The sequence below is a fragment of the Branchiostoma belcheri genome, unplaced genomic scaffold (genome assembly GCF_001625305.1).
Source record: "Branchiostoma belcheri isolate BF01 breed outbred unplaced genomic scaffold, Haploidv18h27 scaffold86, whole genome shotgun sequence".
In the NCBI taxonomy this organism is placed as follows: domain Eukaryota; kingdom Metazoa; phylum Chordata; class Leptocardii; order Amphioxiformes; family Branchiostomatidae; genus Branchiostoma; species Branchiostoma belcheri.
In genome coordinates, this window is record NW_017804531.1 from 1,428,856 (window position 1) to 1,454,397 (window position 25,542).

At 40.9% G+C, this 25,542-nt stretch overlaps 2 protein-coding genes across 2 annotated transcripts; one reads left to right on the forward strand and one right to left on the reverse strand.

Moving 5' to 3' along the window:
• Positions 1 to 330: 330 nt before the first annotated feature.
• LOC109487166 (coronin-6-like) lies at positions 331 to 22,072 on the reverse strand. Its single transcript, XM_019791146.1, has 14 exons — positions 21,215 to 22,072; positions 20,345 to 20,566; positions 13,245 to 13,367; positions 12,689 to 12,818; positions 7,980 to 8,158; positions 7,405 to 7,524; positions 6,798 to 6,902; positions 6,135 to 6,280; positions 5,396 to 5,453; positions 4,775 to 4,933; positions 4,090 to 4,392; positions 3,216 to 3,296; positions 1,746 to 1,874; positions 331 to 905 (listed from the first exon to the last, which is right to left on the reverse strand). The coding sequence occupies exons 1-14, from the start codon at positions 21,890 to 21,892 to the stop codon at positions 756 to 758; spliced, it is 2,583 nt and encodes an 860-aa protein (XP_019646705.1). The 5' UTR covers positions 21,893 to 22,072; the 3' UTR covers positions 331 to 755.
• On the forward strand, positions 20,900 to 24,830 carry LOC109487167 (mitochondrial import inner membrane translocase subunit Tim22-like). Its single transcript, XM_019791148.1, has 4 exons — positions 20,900 to 21,162; positions 23,295 to 23,497; positions 23,902 to 23,974; positions 24,288 to 24,830. The coding sequence occupies exons 1-4, from the start codon at positions 20,919 to 20,921 to the stop codon at positions 24,362 to 24,364; spliced, it is 597 nt and encodes a 198-aa protein (XP_019646707.1). The 5' UTR covers positions 20,900 to 20,918; the 3' UTR covers positions 24,365 to 24,830.
• The last annotated feature ends 712 nt before the right edge of the window (positions 24,831 to 25,542 follow it).

A 25,542-nucleotide genomic window follows, 5' to 3' on the forward strand; every position in this document is an offset into this window, starting at 1 on the left:
CGCAGAGTTGTGCCACAGCAAGCACTTTGGATTCGAGTTTCGATTGGCACTCTGCATGACAACTGTGATTTTAAACTTTTTGAAAAAAAAGCAGGCAGATGCAAAACAATGCTAGTAGCAGAAAAATAGCTGCAATATTGTTACATCAGAGAATATAGTTCGTATAACATTACCTAAAGTGAACAACTACAGTTACATGTAAATGTAGAGCCTTTTAACTGAACAAGTATGCCAACATGTCCACGGGCATTATGTACAGTGAGCATTTTTGAATGACAAAAATCTTACTGGACAATGCTTTAGGTGATTTTCAACTATATACACCTTCGCTTAACTGTAAGCTGGTCAGCACGCTGCTACAATCAGCCACATTCTCCACCAAGCCTGAATCGCTTCGGTGGCTAAAACCATTCCAGAAACACCCCTCCAACTTACATGGAGCATCCCAAACGTACACAGAACTGATACAAGAGCTAGGACAGCACCACTTACCAGCAGGGGTGGCCGAGGTATCTAGAATGGAATAATGTCGGGGCTCACTGCTATATCAACTATACAAAGGAGATCAACTTGTTTAACTGTGATCACAACAGTTTATATGATTTTAACTACAAGGAAAAATCAGGGGGCTACACTACGTAGTGGTTGCACTATGGTTAACCTTCTCCCTGCTGCCTAACCCTGTATGTAACCAATACAAATTTGGCGCCAAAGGGCGAGACGACCTCAGCAGGGCGAAGGTTAAGGTTCAGAGGTTAATCTCCTATTCCGAGGGCATCCTCCAAGTTCATGATCCTCCTCTCGTGTTGGCGTACCAACGCACGGAGACCTTTCACCTCTTCCAGGAGTTCTTGGAAGTCGAAGTCGGGTGGAATTTGGGGCTGCGGTGCGGCCGGTTGTCTCGGCTGTAAAGATGAGAAACGAACAACATTAAAGGTTTATTTTTATATCTGACGGTGTTTTCTTTCCTGGATTTGTCCATGCTGTTGTAGTGTGTGCAACAAAACACATACAAACACACACGCAAACACGCACATACAAAGGGTGCAAGATGCAAAGTACGTTCCTTGGTGTTCGGGCTGTTGCATAAGTGGCATACTTCGTATGGTGCAAAGCACAAAACCTGCATGCAAATTCTGCACCACATTTTATTTTTCATTCTCTTCTTGGGGTGCGAGAGGGAAGGCAAAACAATGCGAAAAAGCCGTTCAGTTTTCGTCATGCACTTTTGTCAGCCTTTTTAGATTGTTCTCTAAAAAATGGAACAAAATTGGTTTAAGCTGATGGAATGAAACTGCCTCATCATGCAGATAGTTATTGTGGATTGTTGCAAATTTGTTATTTATTTTTCATCATGTGTGAAAAACAGTGTGAACTTTTTAATAGTGAGATTTCAAACCTGTTATACAGGCAAAGAACCAGCGTTAGTTTTCAACACTGTTATGTATAACTTGTGGCCTGCATTTTGTTATGATGATGTTAAGAGTTTTAAGTTCAGGCAAACGCGCCTCATCAAACGTTGTTTGGTGTTAGTCAATCGAACTGGTATCAAAAATAAGCGTTGTTGAGGAGAGCATGCTCTTATGCAACAGTCACACAACAACATCTCAGAGCAGCCTTCAGTGACACGAGAAGGGGGAGGGGGGTAGTCCTGTGAAGTTGATGAGTCCAGACATTAAAGACGGCTACGGAACTTCGGAGGCTCGGGAAAAAACCTCTCGTGCAGCCCGAGTAGTCAGGTCTACCTGGTACAAATCGGGATTGTCGTATCTTGATCTTCTCTTGGCGTTTTCCCGCGCCCGTGCGATTCTCTCTTCCTCGTAGAGTTGTTGTCTGGCGCGCTCGTCTTCGTATAATCGTTGTCGGGCATAGTGCTGTGGTGTACATGTGTATGGGTCATTGACGGGGCAAATTCACACGGGGGTTCATACACCAAAGGCACTCGCTACGGTGTTAAGGGCATCCAACGCAATTTTAGGGCGGCAAAGCAAAAAATATTCTGGATGTCTTTGAGGAAATCTGTCGGATATTGATTGCCATTTCTTAGTAAATTTTTGTCATTGTTTCATGCTTGAAATAGCGAAAAACCAAGATACATGAGATGTACAGTCAGGTATCTTCATTTTTTGGGTACCCAAACATAGCTACAGTCAATCTATGATACAGAAACAAGCAGCCATTTTTTGTCAGTATGCTATAGGAAGCGGTTGATATAACTTATTACACTCAACGATTGACCAGAAAAATGACTTTGAAAAATACAGTTTTGCCGCCCTGAAATTGCATTGGATACCTTTAAACAAGAAACAGTTGTGTACGAAGAATTATCTGACAGACTAAACAATCAATCAATGATTCCTGCAAATGAAAAGAGTCTAGACTGATTGAAGGCAGGCTGGAACAGGGAAAAAAGAACAGTTATTGACAACTACATGACTGTAGACACACACAGGAGGCGGGACAAGAGCAAAGGATCCTGCAAATTACCAGGAAAAGGTAGTGTATATACTGTACATGTGGATTTTGACGCATATGATGCTGAAACAAGGAAAAAGGTGCTGCTAGTCAACGATTGGAGGAAGAAGGTGGGATAGGTACACATACTAGTACCTACACGTACAACATAAATCTATAGAAATCAACAATTATAGCATATTCTGTTGTAACATAAAGCCTTGCTGCTCTTGTATGTATAATGTGTGTGTGTGGAAAAGAAACACAAGAAGAATTCAGTACATGGTACACAAAAAAGACACAATAAGCTGCAGTACTGCCATGCCGCACTAGGTGGAGCTGTTGCAAAATGGAAGAAAAGGATAGCAGCTTCAATGGGGACAGGACTTCTCTTGCATGCCATAGAACACTGTACAAATACGTAAAAATTGTAGAAACAAAAGTGGACAATTTCTATTCCAGTTGTATACTTCCATTTCAAATCATACTTAGAGACTAGGGATAGAAATCAAATTACTTAGTATCACAATTAAAATTATCAAATTAAAACAAAAGAGCAAAGATTACATTGGACAAAAGAATTAATTGATATTTTGCCCACTTTTCCTTCAAAATTTCAAATGAATAGCTGAAAGCAGAACAGCCAATGACATCGTAGGAGAGAATTCGAAGGGACCAATGGATGTGATTGTAACAGGATTGGTGGTGACAGATTGAAGTAACAGGACTGCTGATTGGAGGAGAGTGATAAAAGGTTATACCGCTGGTGGCTCAGGTTCAGGGTCAGGTTTGGGGGGCTCGGGAGGAGGCTCCTTAGCTCCTGCACCTTCCTCCACTTTCTCCTTGGGGGGGAAGAAAGTAAAAGTAGATAAAAAGTGAAAGGATGCACACCTAGGTTGCCTGATAATGCAGGATTCATAATACCACCTGCATATGCAGGTTGGTGCAGGTGAAAACTAGAAGAAACGTATTCTAAGACTAAAATATGCTTTCATATCAAAAATAAACTCAACCCAACATTTGAGTGCATTTTGTATAGTCTACAACTTTGCCTAGCGTACTTTGGTACACTAGACAAAGTTGTAGACAATACAAAATGCACTTGAAAACGAGTGCGAAATTTTTACTCATTCCTGGGAGATCTGTATTTGACAAGCTGAAGTTGCGAAGTCAAATATTGTGTATATGCCCAAATCGTTTTGAGTTAGAAGTTCAAGTTCAGCCCTGGCTTTGTAACAAATTCCACTAACACAAATGAACGTTTGTACTACAATCCCACACACTAAAAAAAGTAACCAGCCACTGTAGAAAGTGGGAGGAGCTAGACAATATATCCCTTCTTTTGCATTTAATGCCTTTTCTGCATTTTTTTTCTTTGCAATGTACACTTAAGAATTGTTTTCAGTGCAAGTACTCATCCTTTGTTATGTTTTACTGTACTGTTGTTCTGAATATCAATGAAAAATTTTCGAAAGACCCTCCTCTTCCCGTGCATAGACCTCTAGCCATTTTAGTTTCTTTCATGGTGAGACAACTTGTAGAGGTGATATTCATCACCACCTGTTTTGTCTCCCCCTCCAATACAATAGGAAAATTCAAATAAAAAACAAATAAAACAAACAAATAAAACCCCACCTCTTCACGTGCGTGGACCTCCTGCCGTTCGTAAGCGTTGTGCTGCTGCTGGAGTTTCTGCGCCGTGGCGGCCACCGACGTCTGCCGGTCTCCCGCGCCGTGAGACTCCCGAGGGGGTGACCAGTCTCGCTCACGCGCCGGCGGGGACCGCTCAACCTTCGGAGGCGGCGCCGACCGTTCCACCTTGGGTGCGGGGGGTGTTTCGACAGCAGGTTTGGCAGGGGCGCTGTCTCGCACACTGTTGGTGGAGGCGGTTTTGGCTGCTGGCAGCTTGGGCCTGTTTAGGGCATTGGGCTTCTTCAGCTGCAACAAGGGAGGAAGAATATTACACTTTGTCACTTTTGGGACAAATTTTACACAGCAATACCTAGCTGCAATATAAATCAGAACCAGTCATTGGTTCAATAGTGAAGGTGACAGACAGCTACTGAAATGTCTGATTTGAAAACACATAGTTGTTGAATAAAGAACCTTCTTATACACCCTGTTGTCTACCAGAGGAAATCATTCACTGAAGACGTAGGAAGAAAGTGTAACAAACTTTTGTCCAAAAACAACAAACACTGCTGACTGCCAGCTAAGGGATGTATGAATTTTCAATGTAGTTGCACTCTCAACAAACCTTACAATTAGGACATGTACCCGTCATAGCTAGCAAAGAAAAATCTTAGTAATGTCTACACACCGAGGCCAGTTTAGGTTTCTGAGGCAGCACACTGGCCAGCTCATCGCGGATGGACATCAGGATGGGGTCTGCCACCTTCCCCTCAATCCACTCGTCTGCGGTGATGGCTGGTGTCTGACTCGCCGTGTCCGGGTACAGATCCTCCTGGAACAACTCAGACTGGAACACAACAACACGGGGGTCAGGATCTGTATCTGGCAAGGTGTTCTCCTTATGTTGAATTGTAAAACTTAAGTCCCAGAGCCTTTTTCTGGCGGTACGGCTTTGGGGATTTACTTACTTAGACTTAGGGGCTTCTGACATGAGGCAACCTGAGCAGTCCAGCAGGTTTGGTCAGCAGCCAGTCTCTTTACATCCTTCCTGTTCAGAGTAGGTCGCTCTTGATTGTTTCAGGGGCAGTGGATTGTTAATTCCCTCTGTCTAGGGTACAAAATTACTGCGCCTGTGCAAAACTCTTGACTTTTTGTGGATTTTGTTGGATCAGATGGTCAGATGCTTAGTCAATATTTTGTCAGAATTTTGCCAGTGGCAGACAATATCTTTCCGACAAAACAGTTGAATCTTTTGAATACTATAGACAGGATGTCATCCTTAAAGATGATGTTAGAGGTTCCCACTCACCTTTCTTGGAACAGTGAAGCTGATTGGTTCGCATTTATTTGGATGCAGCTTGTAGAACCTGGAAAACAGTACAGAAGTCAGGTACCCATTTTACACCTGGGTGGGAAGGGAAGGTGTGTCAAGTGCCTTTCTCAGGGGCACATTGTCAACATCTATCCACCAGCAGGCAGGTCAGAGATCAAACCAGTAACCTCTAACTAATGATATTTACCTTCACAGAAAGAAAACATATTGTTTTTGCTCTGTTTCTTCTTCCTCTTCTTCTCCAAACAAACAAACTCAATGACCTAACCAGACGTCTGTCAACATAGTAACTGGTGTTGGGTTACATCAAGTTGCAATTTTATAGCAGGAGGGATTTAGACCCCTGTTTGACCATATATATATGAATGTGTTTGAGTAAGAATTAACAGAGCACACCATATGTAAAGGTAAACATCATGCATTTGCTTTGCAAATTTGCTTTGGTTCATTATGTACAGATTTGTTTATTTGCATTTACGATCTGTTTTGAGTTCACTTATTTGTTTACCATTATTGTATATAGCCTACCTTTATTTATGTTCATATTTTGTTTGGATTCTGTTATCTGTACCTTTGATTCTCTTTTGTTTATGTATAATTTATTGAATCATATAAGCCCACACGGGCTGGGCGCGGGATAGCCTACGACATGGAAATAAAGTCATTCATTCATTCATTCATTTGTTACCTTTCTAGTTTGTGTCTTATATCTCACCTGGCTATCTCATTCTGTAGGGCGTTGACCCCTCTCTTTGGCATGAAGCCCAGTCCTCGCTGGGGGTCCGAGGTGTCGAATCTATCAATGTAATGCACGTAGGGGGACTGGTCTGTCACCTCATAGTAACGGATGTTACTGTCACCCTGGGAAAGGAAATACATTCATAGGAGCATGTTTATTTTAGAAATTAAGTACAAATTATACACTAAAACTACAGAAGGGCAAGAAGGACAGGTCTACATTGTAGATCAAGGCTTTTGATTGCTTAAATTTTTTTTCAAAATCAGAACTTAATGTCTTCAAACGTTTTACAGGTACAGGCATCAAGCACACAGCTCTACTTTCTAAGTCTGAATAATACAACTCAGGAACACCACTTGGCTACAATCAAACCTGACCACCAGTCCTGGCCATAACAACCAACAGGTCCAATTTCCTTTCATAGGTGCAAGCCAATAAGACCACCTCAGTCCCCTGGGTGGCCTTAAGCTTTTTGGTCAGGTTTGACAGTGATTACAACATTCCACACCAAAGAAAGTACCAGTGGACTAGCCCCTTTGTGTTGAAAACGGTGATGGGCGCCGCCCTGTGCATCACTTGATGCGAGAAGGCTCTTTAAGTTTAGCTTAAAACTAAGGAAAGTCCCAGTAGTTCCCGTACCTTGCCTCCCAGATACACCATGTTGTTGTCGGGATCGTAGAAGGGGAAGATGACTCCATTACTGGTGTCTATCTCCTCCAGGGTGATGGGCTCACTCAGGTTGTTCTGGACAAGGAAAACTCTGTTTAAGTATCAAGAAGTGCAGGACAAGTACAAATACATTTGTACATGTACAAGCTAAGTGTCCTTTCAGCAACAGTTACTGTACATTCAGCAAGTATGTGTATGTTTCAGTAATTGTCTGTGTGTGTGAGAGGGCATATGTGTGTGTGTGTGTGTGTAAGTGTGCCCATGTGTTTGTGTATTTGTGCGTGTATGTGTGTATTTGTATACTAGTATGTGTATTTTTGTTTATGTATTTGTATGTGTATTGTTTGTATGTATATCTGTGTGTGTATTTGTGTGTGTCTTTGTAAGGGTACGTGTGTGCATTTGTGTGTGTGTGTGTGTTTGCACAAGGCAAAAAAGATAACTCAGCATACACTTAATACTCTACATTATCAAACATAACATTATGCAAATTACATACATAATAGAAAATGCATATACACATGCACTATCACAGTACAGTAGTACATGACACACAGGATGTACAAAATGTACGTACATCGTCCCACAGTGCGTACTGCCGTTCACTCATCCTGGAGAACCCTGTTGTGAAGATCCGTCCGTCCTTCATGTACACAGCTCGCTGCGGCTTCGCTCCGTCATGGGCCTTCTTCTTCTCCTGAGAGGGGTGGAAAATACATATCAAAGTCAGTTTCATCAAAGAAGCCACGTGACAAGCTTCACTGGGTTGGTCTACTGAGGAAGACCAGAGTGACGGGTCGAAAGCTCTAGGTAAGAGAACTTTTTTGTGTTGGACCAAAAGTCTTACGGAACTGGTTTCGAAGCTGCTTATGTTTTGATGCCTTCCTCAGAGCTTGACTGGTTGGAGTACTTACTAGTATGATAGTATCCATGTTTGTGATTGTATTCTCGCCGCAAAAGCTCCACCTACATTGCCTACATATACATATAGCGGCAAGAAGCAGTACTCCGGTCAGAAGCTCTGAGGAAGGTGTCTGACATGCATTGAAACGTCAGCAGCTGAGAAAATTTAACTTCTTTCAATTTGGGAAGACACTGAGATACTCCTACATGTACAACTATATTTAACTTTAATTGTCCCATCCTACTCACAGAGATGACGTCCCCTGTGCGAGGGTCGATGACACGTAGTGTCTTGTCCTTGCATGTTGTGACGATGCGGGTTCCGTTGTAGTTCCACCCACAGGACCAGAGGATGTCTGTGTGACACTCGATCACAGACAACGGCTCCTCTGTACCCACGTTCCAGATCACTACCATGTTGTCCGAACCTAGGGTGATGTAAAAAAAAACATAACAGTCAGTATCTATACTATTTGCATGTTGTAGTTCCACCCGCATGACCAGAGGATGTCCATGTTTGTTTGTTTGTTTGTTTGTTTGACACTAGATCACAGACAGTGGCTCCTCTGTACCCACGTTCCAGATCACTACCATGTTGTCCGAACCTAGGGTGATGTAGAAAGTATTATAATTAATATTAAAAGTGTTTGACAAAATGTGTCTGTTCTATTCTGGTCTGAACAAGGTTCTACCACAAAGATCTACCACATTTGTGGAAGGATTGACGTAACAGCCAGGTGACCATGCCACCTTTTTTAAAGTATCAACCTGACGTGTACAGTTAGTCTAAGACTAGACTGTAAGGTTTGAACCACTCACACTGGAAGGACCCCTAGTCTTTTTGATAAGTGAGTAGTGTGTGTGTGTGTGTGTGTGTGTGTGTGTGTGTGTGTGTGTGTGTGTGGTTCGGACTTGCAAGTTCGGACCTGAACCTAAACCTCTGGACTCGAGTCCTGACCTGAACCTGAAAACGGGTTTAGGTAGCAGCACTAGGTCTGCTACAGATTTAAAGTTAGAACCTTTAGATTCTAAGTCAACAACCCTAACAACAAGACCATGATGACTGTCTTGTTATCACAAACAACCCTATACTCTTCTGGTCTGAACTTTAAAAGTTTTGGCAGCTTCTGAAGAGGGCCTGCAAGCCCTTTTTCATAAGGCCTAATCAGGCCGTTTTAGACTTCGTAATTCGTAGGCAGCCTCCGCAAAAATCAACGTAATTCGTAATTGGACATTAGCCGCAAATCTTAAAGTCGTAATCAGCTCTGAGACTTTAACGTAATTCGTAATGGGCGGCGAAAATTTTGCGTAATTCGTAATCACTACCCCCCCTTGAAGGCCCTCTCTGAACCATGGGCTTTCCATCCTTGCCCAACCCTCCCTACAGTAGCTGACAGGAAGCCTCTGCTGAGATTTAGTACCCGTCAAGGCTAAGTGTGTCAAGATGTGATCCTAGATAGCCGCAGTATCAGGTCATTACTACTTCCATGTGGGAATGCTACCAGCAAAAATGTCAAGGCCACTTTTCACTTCCATACAGCGATCGAGCTAGCCTGAATTTTTTTCCAACATCCCAGTTTTGTTTGACATCATTTCGAGTGCTGAAAGTGTGACAACAGTAGGGGCGATCTAGGGGTATGCTCACCTGGGAGAATGTTCATATCTTTGAGTCAAACTTGACCCAAAGCTGGTGTGTTACGCCGAAAGGCGGTTATACCGGCTATACAGATACAGATACAGACAGACCCTCTGAAAAACTATTTCCTGCATTTTCAATTTGAGGGGCAAATTTGGCTGGTAGACCAAGCTTAGATTAATTACATCTCTTTCCATATCTTTACACACCAAATTTTGTCCATCAAACTTCATTATGGATTGAATTTTACGTCAAATGATGAAAAGATGAGTGCTGGCTAGAACAATGTTTTCACACCACCTCAAACCTAAGTTTCAAAGACAAATATTTCTGTCACTTAAAAAGTCAAGTCTAGCATATCTACATTATGGCACTGAGGAAAGCATGCTCTTTCAATTAACATACAGAACTTGACTGTGCACTCAGCAACCTGTTAAAGTGTAGGGTTTAAAATTCCTCACAGTTTTCAAATTCTTGATGCCTTCCCTAATGTTTAAAGTCCTCCGTTAAGCCATTGGTCCATGTACAAGTATGTGGCTGCCTCAGGCATTAAACCTAGACACATTATAGAACTAAACTGTTATCAACAGGGATAGGTGTTCTTTAAGTGTGTATGCATCTGAATTAAGGTATTTCAGGCAGTATCAAATGATGTACGCCTGCTATTTGCTAAAAACTGTCATCTCTCTCACTTAATTAATGAACAAGAGGGACTCAGTGCAATTGGCTAAAAATTTGAGCAGTGGAGAAGCCACACTGAACTATCAGCTACCGAATTCGAAAAGCATCATGCTTCACCTGAATGGAGGATGACTGTTTTGCCATTTTCCTCTAAGTAACACATCTTTTTTGTTTTTTTCTTTTAATGCCCACAATCATGATAATGATCATTCTAGCATACTCATTAACACCTGAGCGAAGTGAGGAAAGCCATGTTAAGTGCCTTTCCCATTAGGGCACAAGGTAAGTGATATGGCAGGATTCGAACCCAGGACCTCTTAGTTCTGAGCCAAACGCTCTGCTGTTATGCCACACAACCCTACCAATATCTACCTCACATACTTAACCAGTACTTCAAGTTCACAGTCATCAGAAGACATGAGAGATTTGGCAAAAAACAGTTACTTCAGCAACTGGATTATGGTTTAGGAAACGGTCAGACATTTCAGGCAGCATCCACTAAGTTTTCGTCAGTGACACTAAAAGACTGCAGGAGAATTAGAGGTTTATTAGCACGAACTATGAGAGATTTGCAACAGGATAAATCTGGAACATTAAAAGCCGTGTCTATGTTAGGGGAACATACGGAGTTGCTTGGCAACTTTACCGACACCCTGTGGGAGGTGTGGGGCTGGTGAATACCTCACATAACTCTGGGCAGAAGGGGGAGGGGGGCAGGGCAGCATGACGTGTAATAGAGCAGGGACTTGACACCTTTCACCTGTTAAAGTTTAAACTTAAAGGTACAGGAGTAGCCTAGCAGGTCACAGGATACAGAACATGGAGTTGTTTTATGATATAAGTAATGCTTAAATGCCTAGGGAAAGGTGGTGTCAGCTGTGTTTAACAAAATCATTTAACAAACTAAAGTTTGAGTAACAGATTATATTCCTTTAATTTTTTTTTTGCCATGTAAAGACTTTTTTTAAGTGTTGGTATTTTTAACGTTTTATGTTTATTAAGTTGAAAATTGTTAAGATGGTGTTCCAGTAGCATGATTATTCAATGCTTACTGACAGGACCATGTCACAAACATTGTTATGGTTCAATCAAACATGGACTCTGGCCAAAAGATAACAAAGTCCTCTTCCTACACTAAAACTGATAAGGATGAGCAGATGTTTTCGTCGACTGTTTATTTTGGAAATATACAACAGTCAATTAGCACAAAGCTCTGTACTTCCCCCAGGCATATCTTTCCTACATGTAGCTCAGCTGCAATAGACAGTACCCTGTATACAACCTACATGTACAATGGTGAAGCCTGTGCTGAAAAGAAATCTTGGATCTACATCTGAATCTAAATCCTTATCTTCTCTCAAAGCTATCCACAAAATCTTGTTCTTCGTTCCAAGGCCTACCTTAACAAACCTGTATCTTACCTAGCTCAGCTGCAATAGACAGTACACTCCATACATTGCACAACCTATACTGGTGAAGTCAGACTGCTAGTAAAAAGAAATTTAGGATCTACATCTGAATCTAAATCCATATCTTATCTCAAATCTGTACACAAAATCTTGTTCTTTCTTCCAAGCCATACATACATTAAGACAGAAGAAGTATGGCTTATTTTGCAAATGCAGAAAGCAAAATACAAAGAAGCAATGTTACAATGGCAGGGACAAACATTATACAAAGGGATGGGCATTTTCCTCTGTATTCTATTTTTATCATCCTCTCATTGATTAGATCCTGGGCTTTTCCACTGTTAGAATTCCTACACTGACTGTATTTATGGAAAAATCAATTCAGCCCATGATTGAATTACATGTAGTTCTGCACAGTCACTCAGATAATCCTGAAGAGTGGTGACAGAAGTAATGCATACAAACCTTACCAGAATGATGACTCTCTAAAAGACTGGGTGTGCTTCCAAATTACATTGTTGAGATGATATGCTTGTCTTGACATCTCTACATGCTTGTTTCATGTTTGTTTCATTTCATTTCATACTAAATCCTAGTTCCATATTCATTCATTCATTTTGAAGTTTTATTTTTGTCAAATTTGTGAATTTCTATGTCAACTATTTTCCCACTGTCATCCGGCCAACAGACTCCTAACCAACTTGCTGCTGGCTCCCGGCCAGCTTCTGGGACCAACCTTCCTGTGCCTGACCTTTTGTGGTCTGTCAATTAACTGTACACATATACACACTCACTCACTCAGTCAGTCAATCACTCTCAGTCACTTACTTGCTCGCTCACTCACTCACTCACTCACACACACACACACACACACACACACACACACACACACATATACACGCACGCACACACACACACACACCAACCGACCTGCGCTCGTTGTGTGCTCAGGGGTGCCAGGCGATGAAGCCCACACGGCGCTGGTGCCACTCCAGCGAGGCTGCCACGTACACACACACCCGCGCACACACACGCTCGCATGCACGCGCACACACACACACACCGACCTGCGCTCATGAGTATGTTGTGTGCGGAAGGGTGCCAGGCGATGAAGCCCACTCGGCGCTGGTGCCACTCCAGCGAGGCTGCAGGCTCCGTGATGTACACACGCACACATTCACACAGACACAGACGCGCGCGTACATACACACACACACACATCGACAACCCACCTGCGCTCATGAGTATGTTGTGTGCGGAGGGGTGCCAGGCGATGAAGCCCACACGCCGCTGGTGCCACTCCAGCGAGGCTGCGGGCTCCGTGATGCTCTCCTCCATACCCTTCTCAGGAATCACCCACACCTGCAGGAACACGCAGTAAAGGTCAAGGAAAGGTCAAGGTCATTACAAAATTTTCCTGACCTTGACCTTTGACATCTACACCTGCAGTCAAGGCCAAGGTCAGGTCATAGTCACGACAAAGGTCAGGAACTCAAGGTCAAAAGAAAATCGTCCTGACATTGACCTTTGACATCTACACCAGCAAGACCCTACAGTCAGGGTCAAGGACGGGTCAAAGTCACTGCAAAGGTCAAAGGTCATTGCAGTCTAACTGGCGTTGACCTATGACAGCTGTGATTGTTTCCACACATACATATAAATATGGATTATAGAATCAATAGCAGTAGTATTTTTCTTTTCTAAACTGGGATTAATAATGTTTGTTGTTAGATTTTACATACATACAGACATACATTTTACATATATAGTAGTTAATTTTTCCTGTACCTTGACAGTCATGTCCTCAGAGCAGCTGGCAATGATGTTGTCGTCCCAGGGGCTCCACTGTATGTCCAGCACGGCGGCCCGGTGTCCAGCCACCATGGGGGGGTTGTTAGGCACTCGCCCTGCCTACAGGGGAACAACAATGTTTATATAGAGATTTGTATAACAATCATATAATAATGGCATACATATATATGTATATTTTTGTGAGATAATCAGCAGTGTCAAAAGAATGTGGCTACTAATATGCAGGCACTATATACATGTATATAGGCAGCATATAACACAAGGTACATCTACATGTACATGTATTTGAAATTGTAAAAGTGGCATTGGGACCAGAGTTTTAGTGGGTTAGAAATTCTAACAATCTTACAATTTCTATTCTGGTGAGATGACCAAATCTGTCAGCTTATTTCTTCAGTGTAATTAACCTTTAGCACACCAGTAGTCATTTGGCTTCAAAAGCTCTTATTGGTTATTTAATAAGGTTAGACACCAGGAAGAGATTGACTAAGACTGACTAAGAGACATGTACAGACTATCCCCCTAACAATATTTTTCTTGCCTTGCCTTAACAATACTAGGGGAATGACCCAAACACTTGGCTCTATTACTGTAATTCTTTTTATGTTCACGGTCTGAGAAAAATGGACATGTTCACGGAACTATATATTCACGGTGGCAACAGGTACAGGAAAAAGAAAGTCCAGGAATTATTTGTTAACTGTAATGATAAGTTCACTGTACAGAGGTGACAGTGAAAATAGTGAACATAAAAGTACAGTGAAAAAATCAGGAATTACAGTATAGTCTCTACCCTATGAGGCATGGAATATTTGGATGATTCATTTCCTGTTTTCTGACCTGCCTGCTATATTTAAAGCCAGGGTCACATATCAGATGAACACACCAAACACACGTCATTTGCACTGCATATTTCTGATGGATGTAGAAACAACTTACTAATACTACACTCCCTTTCCATTATAGCTGAGACCACTGAATGACAACGTATTTGACAATGAATTCATGTGTATATAATATAAGTCAATCTTTAACTTTGTAAATATCAATGACATTCAGGCAACATTGTTACATCTGCAATGCTGCTATGTCAATAAGGAATTTGTAAGAATTCGGAATTTGGATGAAGACGATGACGATTTTTTCTTTAGTGATTATGAAAATGTACAAAATGTAGTTTTTTCATAATTACAGAGTATGCATTTTTGTGCATTTTCATAATTATGCTTTTTAATATTACATCTTGCATCATAATACGTAATATTACCCAAATTATGGCACATAAGTCCAATTTTGGACGTTGTACAGTCGCTCAACAATCCACATCTAGTGAAATAAAGATAAAGCCATAAAGATGATTAGAGCAGTCTGAATGTTTGATATTGGAACAGACCCAGAGGCAGTTATATGAGGACATTCCTGTGCTAAATTAATAAGTACGTCCGCTGAAGCTGGTTTGTATGCCCGGGCTGTTGTCTCTGTATTGATTTCAGCTGAACTACCTGCCCTGTGAGGTCTGCCAGTGATTATGTTCAGAAAACGGAAAAGCAGCACTTTGGCCGAGCGACAATCCAACAACTCAAGTCAAGGGCACAAATCTTGACATGCAGATTGTTTTGAAAGATGAATATGTACATTAGGATGCTATAATTCAATACATGTATATCTATCGAGACTATCAGTATCATACTTATCACATTTGCCAAAAGATTTATTTACTTGTATTGATGTATATCTATATGAATTATGATTTTAGAACCTTTAATCTAAACACGGATAGTGAGTGAGTGAGTGAGTGAGTGAGTGAGTGAGTGAGTGAGTGAGTGAGTGAGTGAGTGAGTGAGTTTAAATTCCAAGAATTTTCAAGCAAATTTTGAAAACAACGAGGTATGGTAACTTGTTCCAATACTAGTCAGACACTAAACACAAACAACACTGACTGAAAAATAGTGTGATTTAGCTAAATACCGGTTGGAAGAATAATTTGCAGGGGAGTCTGCATTTGCCCTGCAATAGGAGAAAAGCTGGATCACTCTAGATCTACTGCTCAATTCTGACCCTATTTCTGCAGAATTGTACTATCCATAACCCGTTAGGAGGCCTGGTGGAGTATAGGTAACCCTGACATACAGGGCCTGGTGGAGTATAGGTAACCCTGACATACAGGGCCTGGTGGAGTATAGGTAACCCTGACATACAGACTCCAGCTACTGTAAATAGCACCAGGTGACCTGGATCCTTCAGTCTGCATACTTTTGTGTTATATACTGACACACATGTGTCCAGTCTTATGTCATATAGGGCAGGGTTTTTAGGTGACCTCCTTGTATCACTTTGGCAGAACATACTGCGCCTGCTCAAAACTTTGATTTAAATTTATATAGGACAAGGAAACAAATTGGCCTTGCCTATTACTAGTACATAAACTACAATGGCAACAGAAATTTACTAGCTGTTGTAATACTATTGAACTTGAAAAAATCTATTGATGGTCTTAGTGCCATTATCATAATTTATTACCCCTGTCAATGCAAGGACGTCATATGTTTGAGTAGCATTGGTAAATGGATTGTGAGTTGAACATGGTAACTCATGAATAACACATATGATATACTATTGTAAGACCACCGCCTACATGTATGAAACATGTAGGTGTTGGCCTTACGAGTCATGCATAAGAATATTCTGTCAGCAATAGAATTTACAATGATGATGGGGGAGGATACTAACATAATACAGAATAATTACAGAAGAGGTTTTTCTAATTTTATTGACTGTTTTGCCTGCTTATAGTACATGTACGTCTGTTCTGAGGTACTTTCAACACAGCAATGCACTCTAGGGAAAATACTCATTTGAAGGGAAATACTACACTCATTCGTACATTGTATTTTAATATCTGTGTGATAATTTCTGTGTTAGAATTTTGTATTAACTATGAAGCCTAGCTATAGCCAGATGTTTCATGTCCTAACTCGTACACATGTTTGAAGTGTCTACATTTTCAGCAACCAGGTCACCAAAATCTGGCTGGTCACACAATAAAGTCATTTTATATGGACATGGTGGTCAGACTGGGGCACAACTTATCATAATACATGTCAGAGATGGAGGCTGGGGAAGAAACAGGAGCTAGAAATCTACAGTACAACATAACAGCTGCCAGCTAAAGTATTGAAGTTTGTTATTTTAGTGTGTTCAAATTTATAAAATTTACTGTGAGTGTGATGGGTAAGGCAACTGGCACAACCTTAAGCTTGCAATTAAAAAGTTTAAATTTTAAAACTACTATTGACATATGTGTATGTTTAATTTCATCTCTCAATCGTGTAAAATGCACGTACATACAACATATATTCCTTGCCTTTTGGGTACATTTCCAAGCTCAAAATAAGTCGAATTGTCGCCTATCTACCTTTGTCATATCATATGTACCTTTGCCTATCTACCTTTGTCATATCATAATTTTTTTTTATGTATTTAACACCTTGGAACAGCACTTAGACAATTACACTCACTCAAGTAAAGTCTTGATCAGGTGCATAGAAGAGAGACCATCACTTACAAGCTATAGCTGACATGCAATTGACAGAAAAGAGCATTCCAGGTCCTGCTATTATGGATGTTGTTATGAAACAGCTCACAGGCTCTCTAAGTGGCGTACATGAGTCATAAAGGGAGGCTGGTAAATGGTTGTTTAATGGTGTGTAGAAAATACATGTAGTCTCCACTCACTGGCCACACCAAATATGTCCAACATCTCATGTATGTGTAATCAAACTATTGACCTTAAAAGAATATGAACACTAAGACTACATGTATGTATATCATTATCCTACAGTACTGAATTTATATATTTTTTTTTACTTTTCCAGTTTCTTACAGTATATTACAAAGCCTGCCAAATATATATTTTACTAACAACAAAATAATGGATGCTACACTTGACAAAACAAATGTGAACATTGAGATTAGTATTCTACATAATGTAAATTATCATCCTACAAAGTACTGTATTTAGATTTGCTTTACTTTTCCAATTTCTTAAATGTAAACATTCATTTGTCCAAAGCCTGCTGTAATAAAAATCAGCTGTATACATCTTGCTAATAGCAAAAAAAGTATGCTGCAGTGCAGCACTTTACGAAACAAAAAAAAAAACAAATATGTCAGATCAAGCACCAAATTTTGAACATATGATTTAAAGCCATCAGTTATGGATATTGACATGTAAATTTATTTTATCCCCCATGATGAAATTATATCTCATTTAGGGCCGTTTTTTATTCATACCTCATCTTTGCCTTTCACAGTACCAAATCCTTTTCAATCTCTGTCCTGTGGACATATAACCAATTTATACAATATGCCATCTACCGACCACTCTAATCAGAGCTAACAAGTTTAAATCCGCGCACACGGACGGAAGAAATCCACCTGAAACGCACGACAGGAAAATTAGCGACCACAGAAACGCTAGCCTCCGTAGCAGGCTTATAGAACTGGGGGTTTGGTGGTCTTCGGCTGTTTTCTGATAAACGGGGGTAATTCAACCAGGCCAGCTATGTTGTCTATATGCAATCAAAATTTTAACTCCATGCTATATGAAACCAGAAAATAGCACATAAAAGCTCCCAAAGCTCAGGCCCCCAAAACCCCCAGTTTTTGGCATGCTATGGAGGCTAAGAAACGCGTGTGATGGCCTGAAATGTAGAGATAAACACTACAGGAAGAGCCCTTCCTCGTGTAATGTAGTCAGCTGGCTCCTGTGAGGAAAGGGACCCATCTGGCCATATTTGGGCATATCTGCTGTACAGAGCGCGAGGCTCATTTGAATTATAAATGCTCCACTGACTGCTGAGGCTTCGGGGATGAATGGAACAAACGTCAACCCAAACTTTCACCCCGAATCATGGCATTAATACATACAGATCAGCTTCCACACACATGTACATGTAAACAATCTGTTACACAGAATTAGATTTCGTTGTTTTCATTGTGTTTTTATGTAAGGCGGTCATTCATATATGGAGTATATGCTTTAGGCCATTATGATTACGTGATTTTGTTGAAGTTTAATTATAGTTATACATACAGATCAGCTTCCACACACATGTACATGTAAACAATCTATTACACAGAATTAGACTTCGCTGTTTTCATTGTGTTTTTTTATGTAAGACACAGTCATTCATGCTGTATGGATATGGGTAAGGCTGTGATGATTACGCGATTTTGTTGACAGTTCAATTTTGACAAAGGCTTGCTGGATTTAAGCTATAATACTTACACATTTCATCAACAATTACATTTGCCATTCACAAATTTGGTTAACTCTAAATTGAAAATCCATTGACCGATTCTAACTAGTACTGTTACTGTTAGCATCTTTGAAATAGTGAGCTAGGACTAGGTATTTTCATGGTGACATAATATTCATTCATGTTATTCCCATGTTAATAGGAATATGTAAATACAGATTATACGATCATTCATACAATGCCATCCAGGTCTACGTTTGCAAATTACCATATATTCTCTGATTTTCAAGTCACTGTTTAGGCCTTCTTTTTTTTTCAAACTTTTCTTACTTAACTATCGTATTCTACTTTCCAAATTTGAAATTTGCTGTTGTTTCTCTTTCATATCTGTTTAGTCTTTTGATTTTTAATCAATAACATATTGCATGAACCTTTATCCCCTAGGGCGTAGACATGCAATAGGTATCAATTATCCAATGACCCTTTACTGAAACACAGTCATTCTGTATGCAATAATATCCTAAAATTACTTAATTAGTAGTAAAAATGTCTAATAAAATCTGCACTCTTGTACACAAAGAGCCAGGTAAGCCACTCCAGTATTGAAGAGCAAAAATGCATAACTTAAAACGCTAACCCACAATTCAGCCTCACCAAACCGTGACGTTTGTGTGTGCTTTTGGTCAACAATCAACAATGGCAAGCAAACTCAAACAAGCTGAAAGTAAGATAAGTCAAAGAATAAAACATCTTTATTCCTAATTATAGAGCAATGAAATACTATTCCTAAACATAAAAGCATTTTCAATGAAATTTCTTTCCATTACAAATTGTTAGTGAATACTATTTTCATTATAAAACTGCAAAAGGTTCAACTCAGTTCAGAAAAGAAGATTATTCCACAGAAAAATTAAACATGTGATGTTCTTCCTGACAAGTGACTTGTCTTCCTTTTCCTCTCTTCTTACTACAATTCCTTACCAAAATATTTCCATCCACAATACACTCATTTCCAGTTCCTGTCCTGCTCTAGTTCTAGCCAGGAAAGAGGGGCACAGACAGGAAACTTGGTGGACAGTGGACACACGATACTTTAGGATAATCACCGGAAACTCTTAGATTGAAGTTAGAAGAAAAAAAACTTGTTTTCTGCCATCAAAGAGTTTGCCACGCCACAAAACATCATAATTGTAATTACAAAACACCTGGATTTTTGAAAACGTGACATTCTACCCCGTTGTTCAACTTTATTAAGTGTGGGAGTGGTGGGGTCAAAGTTCAGTGTGATTGAATCTTGTGATCCTATGACAGGTTTTGGGAGGGGCAGTTTTGGAACATGTGAATCCTGTCTGCTAAACATAGTCTAGTCCTGAGACACTCACAACTTTACAGATATCACAAATCCTGGTTTCGGAATTTTCGCAGGTAATTCCGAACTCAATAAACTAATTAAGTGTAACGAACACAGTGGAATGCTAAGTATTTGGGAACATTGTGGACTCAAAAAAAGCGGGAAGGTTTCATTGGTTGGACCGGGGTGTGACAGGGTTCTATTCTCAAACAGTCTGGCAGGCGGGGACCGATATCTAAGGCCATATTAGTGTCTGTGGCCCACACTAGAGCAAACATTACCGGGTTACGGTTCCAGAGCCGGCCGTGTTCTGGGGGAGGGGGGCGGGTATATTGACACACTATAATAAATCATTACGTACGGCTACGAATGAAAGAATGGCGGACGCACGATTCGGAACGATGTATGTATAACACGCACGTAGAAAGGGAAATTGTGGAGTGAATTTGGGGATTTTTACGTACCTTTTCGATGGGTAAGACGAGGAAACAGCCTCCGCCGGCGGCCTCGGTGACTATGGCCAAGAATTTAGGGTTGACAGCGCAGAACGTGGAGTCCCAGGAGTTACGGGTGACTCGGATCCCCTCGTAGTGGGCGTCCTTTCGCATCGCCGTGCCGAAGACATGGCGGAACTTGCTCGTGCGAAGACCTCGGAAGGACATCTGGCCGTCTTCTGAAGCCAAAGACTGCGAGAAATGTGATAGAACGGCGTTGAACTATCTACGATATAATCCACTGGACCGGCAGGTTGAAAAACGGGGTGGCGCTCTCTCATCGGACCCTCCGGAAGTAAACCTAGCTCTTGCCACGTAACCGCTGATTCGAATCCGCCACCCATTACTAAACATTCATCAGCTCATATATAAAAGTAGAATCATCAATTTTAATCAATTTAACACATTTTCTAATCATAAGATTTGATATTAGAGATTTTATTACTACTTTAAGTATGCTAACATTATTTCAGATTCGAACTGTGACACAAATAAGAGAATATTTTTACAGCCGGTGCCCTTTGACCCATATCGTATTTCCCACATGGCGAAAATGGGGGAGGGTCTCGGGGAGACAGGACCCGGTCAGGGTCGGCAGAATTTGGAGCCCATGGGGCAAGATTTCGCCCGTTTAACGCAGCTAGTGATAGGGGAAAATCGTTCGCATCAGTTGGTGCCGCCTGCGACGCCCTTCGGCGCCCAACAAGCGGTCAGAACCAAGGAAGAATTGCTGATACAAAACACCATGGAGAGCTGCGGTTTCAAAACAACGTTCGCCTGCGCCGCCGGTAAGTATAAAAAATGTTTGAATGAAAAAAATAATAATAATACCAAACTTACCCTTCTTCTGGGGACACGTCTGGGTTTGGTTCTTTTGTAGTCGTTTTGTGATTCGGAAAACCTCCGTTGCACCTCCGCTAGTCTTCTCTCCACTCGGGAAGGTGGGTTGGGGTCAGCAGCAGCGTAAGAAGACCTTGACTCAACATTTTTGTACGAAGGCCGCGGCGGCTCGACGTGGTTGAAACCGTACGATCGCGGTGGTTCCGTGAACGCCTGCGATCGCTGCTCAATAAAAGGCTCTACGCCAGAGATCGTACGTCTTCTCGGAGTGCCAGGGCGGGATCTCGGTGTATTCGGGCGCGACCGAGGCGTCAGCCCAGCCGTTGGTGTGTTGGGCCGAGAGCGGGACGTATACGTCGGCGTATTCGGTCGCGAGCGAGTCGGCGACTGACTCGGTCGGAACGTCCGTGGCGGTGGCGTCGGCGGGCGCGGCCTCTCTGCCTCCGGCGGCTTCGTGACATAATAATACCCATCCTCTCCCTCCATGACCACTATAGGCACTCCCTCCTGGCCGTCGACGTAGTAGTAATATTCCACAGGCTGCGTTGACGGTGTGGTGTCGTAAGGGTAGAGGTACTGATCGGCCATTCTTGCGTGCCCCTCCCGAGGCGGGCTGTTGTTCCACGGCGCTGCGTACTCCTTTATGGCACTGCGGTGGCTATATGGCCTGAGCGCCATAGCTATGTCGGAATAAGTCAAGGGCAGACACCCTTACCACCAAAATAACAACATATCAAATGTTGCAGTGTTTTGTTTCCAAACTCTCGATGGCTCCCAGTACCAGGCCTGCTTTCTCCATCGGAGCAAGATTTTTTATGGAAACACGGCCTGCTAAAAATGGAAGCGAAGAAAATGCTTTTAATCTCTCGCTCTTAAAGCCTTGTATTCGATAGTTATGAGTCCACATCATCAGACAGACTGTACTGTATAGGGCAAAGAATGTAAGGCCTGGCAGGACCGATCCTTTAACTCCTGGATAGTCCCTTTTTGGGGGTTCCCCTTTTTTTTTAAAGTAGAAAATCATCCACTTTCACCCATTTTGAGAAAACTTGAACAAAAAGTTTGTCACATTCTATGCTACTACAGGAATGCACCAGTCACACCTCTTGTATAATGTTTCTTAATAATGAGAGGACAAATAATTTTTCTTTAACTAAAAACATCCCCACAATGATAGTGGCCTGTCCCTACTGACAGTGAGAAGATGTTACCCAGTATCATGTTACCCTGACACAATTCCTCTTGTCATAGAAACATGTTATTGCAGCCTTCCGACACGACAGGACGTCAATATATATCCTCATCCTTTAGGCAAAATGTGACAGAAACACTGCAAATATATGTCCTAGTACATAAATTTCCAGGACTTATGTCCATTTTTGTGAAGATTTTACATACAGATATGGTTTTCCATGATTCAGCTATCAAATATGTATGTAAACAGCGCTACGTGACAGTTGACAGATGATAACCATGCCAGGCATTTTGTGTTTCTCTTGTATCGCTGGTCTTTCAACACTGACTTCCCTTAAAGATGCATCTGTATCAACTATGGATTACGAAGTCAAAACATCACAATACAGATCAACATTTCTAGCGAATCTTTTATATACCAAGGCTTTTCTTAGCACAAGTAATTACTACTAGTAATTGAAAACATTTGCTGGTGAGTATAACTGATAATGTCTCTATATTCTATAATTCCTGTGTCCATGTTTACAACTTTGGCAAAAGTTTTTCTCGAACTACATCAGATGTTTGTTTCCATTGATAAAACTGATCAAATCAACTTTCATTAACATACATATGATCATTTCACTTGAATTATATAATACACATAATGTGGGATCATGTGGCATAATGGCAAAATATTTGTCTCAGAACTAAGAGGTTCTGGGTTCGAATCCAGCCTTGTCACCAACCTTGTGCCCTTGGGGAAGGCGCTTTACACAACTTTTCTCACTTTGCTCAGGTGTTGATAAGTATGCCAGAATGATCATTATTATGATCATGTGCATTAAAAGAAAACCATACACAATTTTTACTGAGAAAAATTTTTTTTTTGTCTTGTTATCCACAGGTTTTGTACTTGGAGGAGCCTTTGGTCTCTTCACCGCTGGTCTGGACCCTAACCTTGGCTTTGACCCAGCCAAACACGGCGCAGACTACCAGCCCTCGGCACGAGAGGTCCTGCGTGAGATGGGGACCAGAGGAAAGTCCTACGCAAAGAACTTTGCTGTCATTGGAGCCATGTTTGCTGGAACTGAATGTTTGATTGAGTCGGTGAGTAGTACTGATTTTATTGCTGAAGAAGTCTGGATGCCAGACTGCTGTCAGGGGAAAACAAGTACACAGGCCAGCCCCTCAGACCTGTTCCTAGTACTAACTAAGGGGTATCTATGGTAAAATTTCCTTGTGGCTGTTGGCTGGCCCTGGCAACAGTCTGGCACCCAGGCTAGCCCAGGAGCTATTGGATACTTTATGTTCTACCTAACCATGTCTTTTAGAATTAGTTTCTGTGAAATAACTTAAAGATGTGCCAAAATTACATACAGTATTGTCATGTTCAGTCTGTACCTTTGACTAAGTAAACTTTCCAGTCATTGAATATGTGTGATGCTTTCTATGTGAAACACCCTTCAATGACACTCATGAATGACCTCTTCTGTTCCATGTTTTTCCCCCAGTACCGAGGAGTGAGTGACTGGAAAAATGGGACCATGAGTGGCTGTGTCTGTGGAGGAGTCATCGGGTTGAGAGGTAATTAAGGAGCTGCAACATTAAGACACTAACTGTTCACACAGGTTTTCTCAAGTTTTTCCATAGTCTGGGTGCCATCCTTTGTAGCTACTGCCATCTCTCTCTCCATGATTGGTGAGCAAGAGAAAATAGAACTGGCAGTATCTGCAGAAGATGACAACCTCAACACTTATATGTTATAGAGTGTTTAGAGTATATGTAAAAATCCATTGTGATATTCTGAGAGCACTGTTCAACTATGCAAATGTTTGACAATGCAAACTGTGTTCTGATAGCGTTATGAAAATCTCTTGTTTGTTCCTTTATTTTCCAGCTGGAATCAAGCCAGGGATTCTGGGCTGTGCAGGTTTTGCAGCTTTTTCCTCAGCAATCGACTACTTCCTCAGATAGCAATGTTTATGTCCGAAGCTATTTCATAATACACTGTACCATGCTTCGATTCTTACACTATGTGCAAAATTGTTTTCTATAAGTTAATGTATAGATGATAACTATTAGAACTGCTGTTGTTTTTCTAGTAGCATTAAACTAACAAGGATAGAAATATATGTACATACAGTACATAAGAATGATAACATGCTAGTACTGTACTTATTTTTAAGCAGTATGAAGTCAATATGTTAGGTGTTATTACATTGATATGATACTAGTGTAAATGATGATAATGAGCTAATGTCTATTCCAACATTGTCAAGTTTTGATTATGTGTATGATATTTACAAAAGTTGTCAAAATTTGTATCATAGAGCCTAAGAGCTTGTTGCTGTTGCATTGTCCTTTGCAGCATTAAAGAAAAAAAAAATATTCATACTTTTTGCCAGTGTTTCTGTTGTTTTATACTCATGATGCAGGTTAAAGTTGTTCTAAATGAATTCACTATGAAAAACAACATGTGAGTCTCACAGATCATAGATAATGACTTGCAAAGAAGACCCAAAGAAATAGCTATGACAGAAGTTTAATTTCAATACCATATGGAATCAGAATGCAGAGTCAGTAACTGTAAAGGTGTTTGGCAGTAGCCTAGAAATATTGCTATGACAAATTCAAACTGGCTAGGGGAAAATGTATGCTGTCGGTATTGAGGTATCAGGTGGCTGTAATGGTCTTGGTCTCAAACTCCTAGTTTGACAATAGAATATGGTTAAAGTTTACCGTAGTTTGACATTTGATTAGTTTATCTTGAAATGCAGATTTAGCATAAATGCATGTACAAATAAATAGAATTGTAGATTATATAAATAATCAAAGATTTGACGTAGTAAATAAATACATTATGTTTTCAGTGTCCCGCTTGGACTATAAATATGTATAATTAGCCTGGGTAACACTGCAGTTACCACGTGTTAGCTAGGTACAAGAGCTAATGTATAGTAGCATTGTTAAATATGAACTCTTCTGTTTGTTCCTCTTTCTGACGTTGACATGCTTGGTACACTAAATAACTAAGACAAAAGTACAAACTATGCACTACTAGCAAAATATATTAAACTTTCTAACAATGTTTCTTATTGCAGCTGCAGTACTATGCAGCAACGGTTTGGTTTTATGAATCGGTAATGCCTTAT

Excerpts from the sequence above, each read along its gene's own strand:
- LOC109487166 (XM_019791146.1), bottom strand. The coding sequence starts at position 21,892 with ATGGCGCTCAGGCCATATAGCCACCGCAGTGCCATAAAGGAGTACGCA. Across the intron at positions 20,567-21,214 it reads GACGTGTCCCCAGAAGAAGG|TCTTTGGCTTCAGAAGACGG; the intron begins GTAAGTTTGGTA and ends CATTTCTCGCAG. Across the intron at positions 7,525-7,979 it reads GCACAGGGGACGTCATCTCT|GAGAAGAAGAAGGCCCATGA; the intron begins GTGAGTAGGATG and ends CACCCCTCTCAG.
- LOC109487167 (XM_019791148.1), top strand. The coding sequence starts at position 20,919 with ATGGCGAAAATGGGGGAGGGTCTCGGGGAGACAGGACCCGGTCAGGGT. Across the intron at positions 23,498-23,901 it reads CTGAATGTTTGATTGAGTCG|TACCGAGGAGTGAGTGACTG; the intron begins GTGAGTAGTACT and ends TTTTTCCCCCAG. Across the intron at positions 23,975-24,287 it reads AGGAGTCATCGGGTTGAGAG|CTGGAATCAAGCCAGGGATT; the intron begins GTAATTAAGGAG and ends TTTATTTTCCAG.